Below are 11,490 nucleotides of genomic sequence, written 5' to 3' on the forward strand. Positions count from 1 at the left end.
CAAAATTAAGTACGATGAGATCTTTCTGAAAACTGACAAGGACATGGATGGATTTGTGTCAGGTGTGGAAGCCAGAGAACTATTCTTGAAGACAGGATTGCCTTCTGCTCTTCTTGCACAGATCTGGTAGGTTTTTTTCCCCCTGACAGCTGTTTAGATGATGGCGTGGTTCTCGCTCCTTCCTAGCACTTGAAGAAAAGTGCTATGTTGACATTTCTCGAAGTGCAAGTTGGGGTTTTTTATATAATAGCACGGCCCCTGTATAAACAGTGGTAACTTACTTGCTTCTACTTTTGGATAGAAATGGGGGAAAACAGGTTTATGCTATGCATCATATCTTAGAGGAGGAGGTAACGCACCTTTAAAACCAGTATCTAAACACTGATACTGTCCACATACTGGTTAAGAGAATTATCTGTCTGAAATTCTTAGCATGTGAAACAAATGGCCCATCTCAGTCTCTACAGATATTGCAGATAGGAGTGACACACTGCTTTTGTAATACTTGTCCCACTATGAGGCACTCTGATAGGAAAAGATTTTTTTCCTGTTTCCAAGCTATGGTTAACACAGCCTCTAATTTAGGAAAATTTAGATGGACTTGTGTTGGCTGTAGAAAGCTTTTAGTTCTTTAATTTAGAAGGCACTTCAGTTGCAGGTACTCAGGTGGTGTTAGTGACTTATGGCCCTGATTCTGCTTTTCACCAGATCGAAACTTACTGTAACAGAGCTGTGGCTGTTACACCTTAGCATGCGAAGAGTGGTTGTGTGAGTAATGTTCCCTATTTATTACCATGTCTTACTTCTATATTGCATTTTTTTAGACGAGGAGATAACACCCCAGCAATTTTGACATCTTTAAATGACAAGAAGTACAATAAACAAGGTGGTACCTGCAGAAATGAGGATTTGATCTATTTAATGTGTGTCTCCATACAGGTCTCTCTGTGACATGAAGGACTGCGGAAAGCTTTCAAAGGAGCAGTTTGCTTTGGCTTTCTATTTAATTAATCAGAAGTTAACAAAGGGCATTGATCCACCTCAGGCTCTGACTCCAGAGATGATTCCACCTTCAGACAGGGGTGTCAGTTTACAGAAGGTAAGGATGGGTTTGGCATTTTTGTTGTGAATCTCAAAGACACACTGTTAATTTCAAAGGCTACACAAAAAGCACCTCAAGTACTGGCATACCTTAAATTTATCATAATATCAGGAAGAAACAAGTCTTAGGTGCAAAGACTTGACAAAAAGCCTGTTCCATCCATGTTTCAAAATGAAGCTGTCATTTATTACGCCTGCCAACCAAGCGGAGAGATCTTATGTTGGGAAAGCATTACTTTCTTTTTTGAAAGAATATTCCTTCTACTGCCTATCTCAAGAAATTTTAGGTTGCATCTGAAATAACATGCACAAGTTCAATGTTTTTCTCTTAATGCGTTCATGTTACTTTTTTTACATGGATCTTTTTGAAGAAGTCTGGAAACAATGTGAACTAAATAAAGTTTAGAACTACACAGTTAAAGTTTTAAAAGTAAATGCCTCTCCATTTTATACTTCACACTTTAAATGTCCTCATAGTCTGTTGATTGCCATCTATCTTAATCCAGCAGTAGACTGTACCTCAAGCAGTTCAAGTTGTATTTATCAGAATGGTAGAGCTCATCACAGATTCTTACTTGTTTTACACATCCTGAAGTCTGATGTGAGTTACCTTTTCTTGGTTGTGCAAAACATTGACCTAATTCTACAACTTTCTTAAACAGAATGAAAACAATCGCACCTGAAAAACTATGAAACTCAAAATTTGGCACTACTTTTGAGTTTCTGTAACCGGTATCTAATTTCTTTTTACATTCTGTTTTGAAAAAGTAATTGCTTTATTTGCAACTCTACTAATCTTTTTTGTATGTTTGCTTTCCTTTCTATGTCTCTTTTCTAGTTTGGACTGTTTTTTCCATTCTGCACCACTCTGCTTTTCATCCTTATTATTCTGTCAGTTTGTTAACTCTGCTTTCTCAAGGTTAGAGAATCTTTGCTTTTCTAATATTTACTGTCTGTTGGTTTAATGATGAACATCCTTCTAAGACTCTTACATACTCATGAAATAGCACAGCACTTCTCTGAAGTGTCACAGTACGTTGCAATCTCAAATTATTGCTGATTTCCAGTGTTGTTCATCTGGCAGAACACCAAGGTTCTTCCTTGGACCTAGACCTCTGTGGCTGTTACCTGTTGGTAATACATGCTGCTTAAACTAGTGCTACATCTTACCCTGTTGAAATTGCTGGGGAAGGGTGACAGAGCAGTAGCCCAATGTGACAGTTTGCAGTTGTTGTTTACTGATTATATTACAGAAAATTTAGTGATAAGAACACTTTAGATGAGATCAGTGTTGGTTACTGCTCTTCTGTGTGTGTGAATTGTTTTAATAGAACTCCCAAAGACATTAGTATGCTCTTTTGGGTTTTTTTTTTGCATTACTAACATAAATGACAAGAGTAAGAGTATTGTGGGAGAAGGTAAGTTAGCATTTAGTTAGCTCTGTAAATCCTCACCAAGAATTTGTTTTACTAGATTGAGCTGAACCTTCAGCTTGTTTTGAGCTTTTCAAAAGAGATGTTGTCTTGTTGACATGAAATAACCTGTTTGTTCAAGATTATTATTCAAGAATTGAACCCAAAGGATAAGAGCACTAGGCAGAAATAGGCTTTTTGCTGTTTTTCTCAAAGTGGCATGGCTTACACTTGGGGGGACATGACCCAAACATGCCCAAAAAATCTCACCTTAGGCTTTGTCTTCTGAATTCATCAATATAAAGGTAGTAAGAGACATATCAGCAAGTATAATGGCAAACCATTATATCTTTAAAGTAGGGAAAATTAACTTTTGATCCTTCTTGGTAGATGTTCAGAATGCATATGTATGTATATTGCTGTTACCTGATGTTTGGTTTTCTTACAGAATTTTATGACCATGGTAGTATAACTTCGGTTTCAAGTTTGAGGCCTGAATGTGATCTCATGGAATCGTATGAATGGGATAAAGCAGCAGTCTAGTACTTGTTGCTGTGTTTCTTTACTTAGAACTCTTTGAGGTTACCAAATTGCACTTGCATTACCAGCCATAAAATTTAAATTTACATGCAGGTTCCTCTTAAAGAATTTTGACAGGGATTCACTTTTATTGCTGTTTTGAGTTTAAAGACTTAAACCATTGTTTGCAAGCATGTTGCAGTGTAGTAGATGGCAGCAAATAGTTCTAACTTGCGTCTTTGTTAACTGGTATATCGAAGCTAAAAATGGCTTTTATGTTCCTCCCCCACACCAGTTCTCCTGGAAAATTGCAACTAAGACTGAACTACGTCTTGTTCAAGCTTGACACTGGCGTCAGTGTGCAGAATTTCTTTAACTGGTGAGAGGAGGAGGCCTGGAAAAGAATTTGAACTTGTAGCTAATAGCTCCATGTTCTCCTTCTGTCCCTTTCCTAGGAGAACTAAAATCTTTCTCACTAGAACACCATGAGCAGCTCCACAAAACTCTTGTGTAATTCCTTTAGAACAGGACTGAACGTCACAGTCATTTGAGAAGCTGTATGCTAACCAGTTTAAGAATAGCTGTATGGCTTTTTTTATTCTCAGTTCATGATATTTGTTCTAGTTAAATATGCACGAATAACCTATAGTTCTGCTGAATAATACGTTCTGCCACAGTGTGTGTGCTCAGATTTACTGTTTAGGTCTTTTCATGGCTCTTGTTTGCTTTTTGTTTTGTTTTTCTCCAGAGTGTAAGCTTGAATAAATACATAGTTAATAACATCTCGATTCATCTTCAGAGAAACTTTGGCATTTAAAACCTTTGGTGTTATTTTGGGAGTGTCACTGCCTTTTGTTAATTATAGGTATATACTTTTCCTCTGAACTTTGTGTTTGTCCTGGATGACTTTATTCAAGACTTGAAGGAAGTGATGTATTTATAGAAGGTAGTTACAGTGGCTGTGGCTTCATAAACATGTTCGTGTTGTGATAAGGCACAGTAGAATAATTACAGCATTTGCTAATTTGTGCTAATTTGTGTCTTTAGCAGTTGTTCTGTAGTCATTTGTGTACTTTTTTGAACCAGATAATTTGTATTACAGTCATTTTCTTATAAAGACACTAAGTAAAAGGGAACTCATGGGTGTAACTTGACTTTGTATTGTCAAAGTTGCATTCAGTACGCTGGAGGCTTACATTAAACTAGCTCGATACCACTTAAAGCATTGCAAAGTGTCTGTACTCTGCAACAGGAGGATCACCAAGGTGAAGAAATATAAAAGTACTAAACAAACCAAACCACTCTTAAATGAATATTAGGAAGCCAGCTAAACATTAATTTTAGAGTTCATTTAATTGCTCTTTTTAGAACTAGATTTATTTGTTTGTAAGGTCAGATGGTCCTGTACTTTTGTGGAAGATGACTTCAGGAGTGTACAGGAGACAAATCCTGTTTGCATTACTAGATACATTGGATGTATGTTGTGTTCTGTTAATACAGTATCTGGAAGAGCATAGCTCGTCCTGTCACAAAAAGTAAAGTGAATATAGTTGTTGGACAGCATAAACTGTAAACTAACAGTATTTATTTTTTATCTTTCAGAGTACTCAAGGAACAAATCTGGTAGCAGATTTTTCTGCAATTAAAGAACTTGACACGTTAAACAATGAAATAGTAGACCTGCAGAGGTAGGTAACGGAGGAATAGTCATAGTTGCCTTAGATTCAGTTGTGCTACTTACTGGGTTTGTTGATTTGTTTGGGTTTGTTGTTTTGTGTTTTCTTTTTAAAACCAATTCAATGCATAAGAGAAACCCAGGTGGCAATAGTCTGCTTTGCTAAAAATAAATGGTTAGCATGTCTGTAATCCTGTTTTAACACTTCTACTCCTTGTTCACTCAAATGAGTGCGTTTAATAACAGCAAGACTGTGAAAAGTCTATCCATCATGCCTTTTTGGGTACGTTTCCTATCCTGAGATGGAAATAGATTGTTTCCCGTGCTGATATAGAAACATTCTTTCTTGCTCAGCTTTACTGGCAGATGAGAATGGATCTTTAACATGCTGGAATCGTGATGTAAATTGGTATTAGTTGTCTTTGATTTGCAGAAAGAATTCTGAGGATTCTTTTCTAGTGGCAGTAAGAAAGTGAGATGGGAAAGATCAAGTATGTAGGGTAGAGTTGGAAGGTGGCAGTTTGTATATGGCCTCTGCTAGGGATTTGATGGTGGTAAAGACGGACATGCTTCTCTTCTGTTTAGTAAAATCAACTGATGCAATGAGAAGAATTGTTTTACTTTGAGTTCTGGAGACCCTTGGGTTCCATTGATTATTTCTAATTAATTAAGATGATGACTTCAAGTGACTAAGAAAATCAAGTTCATAGATATTGTATATGTATGTACATGTATAGTCTCCAGACTTTGCAGATATTTTCCTTTGGGTTTTGTTGGCTTTTTTAGTTTTGGTATCATAGGTCTACCAAAAATTCTATTAAGAACAGTTAATTCTACTATTTTGTAAGTGAGAGTGCTTTGTGATGATGGAATCTGCCTGTCGTCTTCATGTCACTTGCAGGAATGATTTAATTTGGCAGCGTGTCAAAGCACAGTCTGTTTCCTAAACACTTAAATGTTTTTTCACTTCAGCTGCTTATTCTCCCTCTTATTACTCCTACTGCCTCCTCACTTCTCCCTGTTCTGCCTTCCTCAGCTGTTCTTTAGGTTATATTAATTCCAGTTTTGGGCTTTGACATTTATTAACAAGAAATGTGATTTACAATCGTGTATATTTGCTGTTGGCATCTTAGAGGGAAATAAATAGTTCACCAGCATGAATTTGTAGATGAAGTTGCTTTTCGGTAGGTGGCCTTGCAGCCTGACATACAAGCTGTTCTGTTTATGTCTGTCTTTCTTTTCTTACTGTGAGGTGTGAAGGAACCATGGCCTTTGGAAAGTAATTGCTTCCACTTCTTCAGTGGCAAATATACTTGGGAGATTATTTAAGACACGTTTGAATGATACTAGATTGTTGGAGATATGGTGGGGGTAACTATTATTTATTTTTAGAGAGTAGAAATTTACTGTGATAGGATTTTTGAAGTTCAGGACAGAACAGGATTGATGATCAAAGGCTTAAGCCTGTATCGTCAAACTGAGGTATAATAGTAAGAGGTTTGTGTGGTTTCATTGAGAACAAGTAGCAAATTCTCAAGCCAAAATTGTGGTTCAAGTAATCAGTTCTTTCATCTTTTTTTTTTTTTTTAAAGTTTTTTTTTTATTATTACTTGAAAATCCTTTAGCTGCAACAGAAGAAGAGTTATTTTTGGTAGCAGAGGAACTGGTACTTTCCTGTACCTTCCCTCAGCACAGGTGGCTGAGGCAACAGATTAATCTTTGATAAACGTAGGAAACTTTTTCATCTTTGCCAAATCCACATTTCTGTTATAACTGGTGACATTTTCAGTCTTGATAGTTACCATATAAAAATGAAATTTAATCTTAAGTTAGTTTTGTTCATTATTAAACAAGGTATATTGTTCAGCCATTGTACTCAATATGTAATAATTTTAGTTATGATTCCAATGAGGAATTTCCATGAGAGCTGCAGTCCTGAGACCCAGTAATAGAAATTGAATGTAATTTTGAAATGCACTCAAAAGCAGTAGAGGAAATGCCCAGAAGAATGACAGTGAGTGGAAAACACAGCTTTTTGAGAGACAGAGCAAAGAATGCAGAGGTGATATGTTTGTAGCTCAACAGTTTGTGTGGGAAGGATTTCTGGCATCCAAAAGCTTTTTAATCTAATTCAATAATTCAGGAAGGTGGAGGCTGAGGATCAGATGAAGAATAAAATACAGAGCACTTATTAGCGAGGATAATTCCTCTCTGGTAGGGGGAATGATTTGCCTAGGGACGTTGAATCTGCATGGGATGTGGAATCTGCATCATTTTGAGCCTGTCAGCACTGCTGCCTACAAGTTCTGTTTCAGATGCACTATATTTTTAGAAAGCTATTTAGAGCTTTTTTTGATCAGCATTGTGGGAGGGTAGACCAGATGTTCTTAATATTCTTTTTTGAGCATAAAACCTTTTTCTTCCCCAACAAACCCTGCTTTGCTTTCGTGCATTCAAAGCTAACTACGGCCCACAAATTCGTGGGATTTCTTTGCACTTCAGCAATATGACGTTCCTCTCTGAGCATATTAAGTAGCTGAGCTTAGCGTACCTCAGCAGAGGTGCCATCCTTCACATATGTTGGACAGGAACGGTTACACTGTCTTGAATATAAATCAGGTTAAAAGGACCATAAAGCTGGTAGTTGGTCTCCTAAAAGTAGGGAACCAACAAAACATAGGCAGAAAACCAGGACAACCTCTCCCTGCTGTACACTGGCGTCAAGCCTTTGTTTCGAAGTTCAGAGATCTACAGCTTCTTAGAAAAGCAACAGTAAGAGTTTTAACACAGGGTAGATTACATCTTCTAACCTCTGGCTTGGAAGTAATTGAGCTGTTGCAGCTGAAAAGGTTGGGGGGAACTAAGGGGAGAAGAAACAAGACAAACCCTAGGCCAAACTGAAGTGCTGCTACACTAGGAATTGCCAAAATTCCAAATGTTTGTGAAAATAAGGAATGCTGAGCAGCTGTGAGTGTAGGTAATGCTACCAGCCCTGTGAGTAGTCATCTGCCACTTACTATGGAAAAAAGAACTATGATTTTTTTCTTTTTGCCTTTGTAACTAAAGTGGTTCTAAGTGGCCATCAAAAAGCCTGGCCAGAGTTGTTTCATGCTTGGCTTGAATGTCTCTACTGACATGGGAACTGCGGTTGTCAGCTATAAAAAGTATTTGCAATGTGCTGGCTCCCATTTATAAAGTGCTGCATTCACGAATTAGTATAAAGCTTACAGATTCACTAAGATTATTTGATTGTAAATCATGAAGTATCTGCATTGGAGAAACCATCTTAGTTTGGGGTTTTTTTAAAATCATTGCTTTTAGTTTCTTTGATACGAGTTTCTCCTGGCCTGACTGCTGTTAAAATGCATAGAGAAATTGGATTGCTTTCATAAAGTGACTTGAATTGGTTACAAGTGTCATTTATTGGCAAGACCGCTGTGCTTTGTTGGGTTGGGTTTTGGTTTGGTTTTGGTTTTTTTCCCAAGTGCTGATGTGGTAAGGGCCTTTCTGATCCAGGAAATCTGTTGTATCCAATAAATCAATTTTGTTACTTGTTTTTGGTTCTTTCAGTTGCTGAGCATTCCTACAGGGGCATACCAGATAGTTTGTAAGAGAAATGGAGGCATTCAGAAGAATTAGTGAATTAAGTAGGTCTGTGTTGTCTTTTTCTTTCTGAAACAAAGAGGCATTACTTGGGGGGGAGGAGGGGATGTGTGGTGTGTAGGCTATATACACTCAGCTTGTTTTCCTTTGCCTGAGACTGCTGCCTAAGCTTTTCTTGTTCTGCCTGACAATACTTCTTTCACTTGTTTTTTTCCAATTCCTTGTTTGTGTTGTGATTTGGCCAGTGTAAGCTGCCTTGTGGGTGGGTATTGTATCCTATCACTTGCTTAGCATAGTCCAGATTGCAAGGTTTAGGTGCCTGGCTTCTGTTGGAAAAAAAGGGAGGTGTTCTTCCTTCATCTCTGACAGTCTCTTAGGCGTATCCGTGACAGTAATGTGGAGAGGCTGTATATCAAAGCATATGTATCTGCTTCCATTCTACTTCCTGTCTTCATTCCCAGCCAGGCAGAATAACAAGTATTTGTTTACCTAGTCAATTATTCTCTTTTATCTTCAATGGGGAATAATACACCTGAACGGTTGCTGTGCTTGATGGGTGTCTGAGGGTTTGAAGGTGTTTTTCAGCTTGACTTAGATGTGTAGAATTGCTTTACTGAGATTGAGGCCCTTTGTTCAAAGAAAGTTACGAGTTTCAACCCTGTGTTGCAGTGCTTTAAGTATCTAAGAGCTACAATACTAATTTATTGAGCTAAAGGAGTGTGCTATGGCTTTGATGGAAATGGTAAAGATTTGCTTAGTATTTCCATGATACTTCTCTCTGATGAGTGGAAAGTGAGGAATTTTTGAGTCTTGAAGGTTCGCACTTAACAAAATAACTAGTCTTGTTCTTCAGAGTTCCTCTTTCCACATCTTTCCTCTTCTGTTTAAGCCTTTCTTTTGGGCACAGTCAGCAAGTTGTTCTTCAATCAGATACTGAGATAAATAATAGCAGAATATAATTTATTGTAATTATTTTCCAGAGCAAATGTTCATTTAAGGGCTGTGACATTTGGGGTGGGGTGGGTGTTATTTTTATCTTTCATTGTACGTGGTTTAGCAGTAAACAAGAGTTCCTCAGCTTGAGTGAAGAGAACATAGAGTAAACCTACTTTACTTTGGAGACAGAAATGCTTTCTTTTGTATTAGATAAGAGTAAACAATGAATAATTAATAGTTTTAGTAATTAGTAATAGGTAATTAATAGTTTTAGATTAATTATCCATCTGCTGTATGAAGTTACCTTCATTTCAATATGTACTAGTGATGTGATTTGATGGCTTTTCACTCTGATAATTCATTTAGAAATGTTAGTTTTATCATTGTTCAAATTCCAACTTTTAATGTGTGTGTTAATCTATTAATAAAATCTTGATAAAAGTAAATATCTGTATACAAAAGATGGTGTTAAACCTGTAAAGCTTAATGATTCCATTTACTGTCTAGAGATAAACACTTATGATCTTTTTTTAAACCAATAACACTTTCTGGGTGTATTTCTAAGCTGTTGTGCTGTCTGACTGCCAAGGATTTATTGATGTCATAAATAGTCACTTTTCAACTTGAATAAATGTCTGTAGAGACAGACTTGATATGACACAGCAGATAACTACATGTGGAGTCTCTGAGCAAGGAGTGATTACAGCAAGCTAACCTTTCTTCTTCTGACTGAGCTTACCAACAGCTATGTCTAAAATCAGATAGGCAAAGTTCATTTATCAGCTAGATTGTCCTGCTGGAAGTGTTTTCTAGCTACTGTTAGCATAGGAATTACTGCGTTTGCAGGGGTTAACAGATGGAATCTGATGCAATCCCTCCCACTTTTCCCAGCAGTTTTCATTAGACAAGTGCTCCATAGCAACAGTGAGATCACTGGAGACAGTATTTCATTGATTTCTCCCTCCCGCCCCCTTCCATTTTTGAGCCATTCTTATCACTGAAGTGCAGTTGGGGGAAAAGACGGGGTTTTTATGCAGAACACTTATGTGGGCTTCTGTCTTGTAAATAATTTGGAAAGCAGAAATCCCTTACATCTTTTGTGTTTAATGTTTCACTATGTATTTAAAGAGAGATACAGGCTTAGGGGGCTGGATAACTGTACCTGCTGTAGCTGATGTTCTGAAGTATTCTTGCATTGTTTGCTGGTCTTCTAGGGAAAAGAATAATGTAGAGCAAGACCTGAAGGAGAAAGAAGATTCCATCAAGCAGAGGACAAGTGAGGTCCAGGTAAATAAGACACACAATTATTGTTCGGGCACCTGATAATGCACCATGAGGTGCTTTAGTGGCAGTGGGATTACTGAGTCAGTGAAAAGAATTAAAATTGGTGGCTAAGAAAAGGAAGGTGTATTTTCTAAATGCATGTGGGTTGTTACTGGTGTGTACGTTTGTATAAATGTGTGAGCTCCGAGGACATGTAGCCTGCATGGAGTATCAAATGAAAAATATTAGAAAAGAATAGATTCCTTCTGTGTTGTTTCTTGTTTTGTTTTTAGTAAGGCTTTCTAATGTATAATTAAACTAAAGGCACTGTAGAACCGTAAATTAATAAACTGGAGTGGCTGAATGAAAAGGGTTTGTATACGAGGCTGCTTCTTAAGAGTCGCAGTAATTACCAGCTTGGGAGGAATGTTGACTCAAGTTAATTTTGCCTAATATGAATGAATTAAAAAAATAATCCGTTTGATTTTTATTTAAAAGGCTGACATTGAATTTCCAGAATATTGGGAAATGTAAATTTTACAAGTGTTTTACAAGGACTAAAAATCATCCAGTCAGCATCAGTATTCAGGGTGTTAACAGTCTAGCCAAGCTCTGAATTAAATGCTGCAAAGCAATATTTCAATTAGATTTTAAGCTGTAAAAGCAGCCAGAGTTGCTGCTTCAGAAAAAAAACTTCCATGTGATATCTGACCACTTAAATTTATTTCTACATTTATTTCAGGAATCTTTATATTAAATATTTCGTATTTGATTAAGAGCAAATTATGCCAGATTTCTGCATTTTACTTCGTGTTGGGGCAGAAAAAGAGCCAATATGTTACAACAGTTGTGCATTTTGTGCTTGGTTGTTTAATATCCTTAAAGCTCGGCTGGTAATTAACAGTCTGACCTTTCAGAAGATAATCAGATGCTGGCCCGCTAGTCACGATGGCAGCCAGATAGAGCAGCTGCAAGAATGCA

At 37.2% G+C, this 11,490-nt stretch overlaps 1 protein-coding gene across 1 annotated transcript in view; it reads left to right on the forward strand.

The window, feature by feature from the left end:
* Positions 1 to 10,221: 10,221 nt before the first annotated feature.
* EPS15 (epidermal growth factor receptor pathway substrate 15) overlaps positions 10,222 to 11,490 on the forward strand; it is a 22,535-nt gene continuing 21,266 nt past the window's right edge. Inside the window, exon 1 of the mRNA XM_010022972.1 lies at positions 10,222 to 10,533. Coding sequence (XP_010021274.1) covers positions 10,363 to 10,533 — 171 coding nt within the window. The 5' untranslated portion in view covers positions 10,222 to 10,362. The remainder of the gene's footprint in view (positions 10,534 to 11,490) is intronic.

Source organism: Nestor notabilis, unplaced genomic scaffold, assembly GCF_000696875.1.
Source record: "Nestor notabilis isolate BGI_N333 unplaced genomic scaffold, ASM69687v1 scaffold36059, whole genome shotgun sequence".
Lineage (NCBI taxonomy): Eukaryota > Metazoa > Chordata > Aves > Psittaciformes > Psittacidae > Nestor > Nestor notabilis.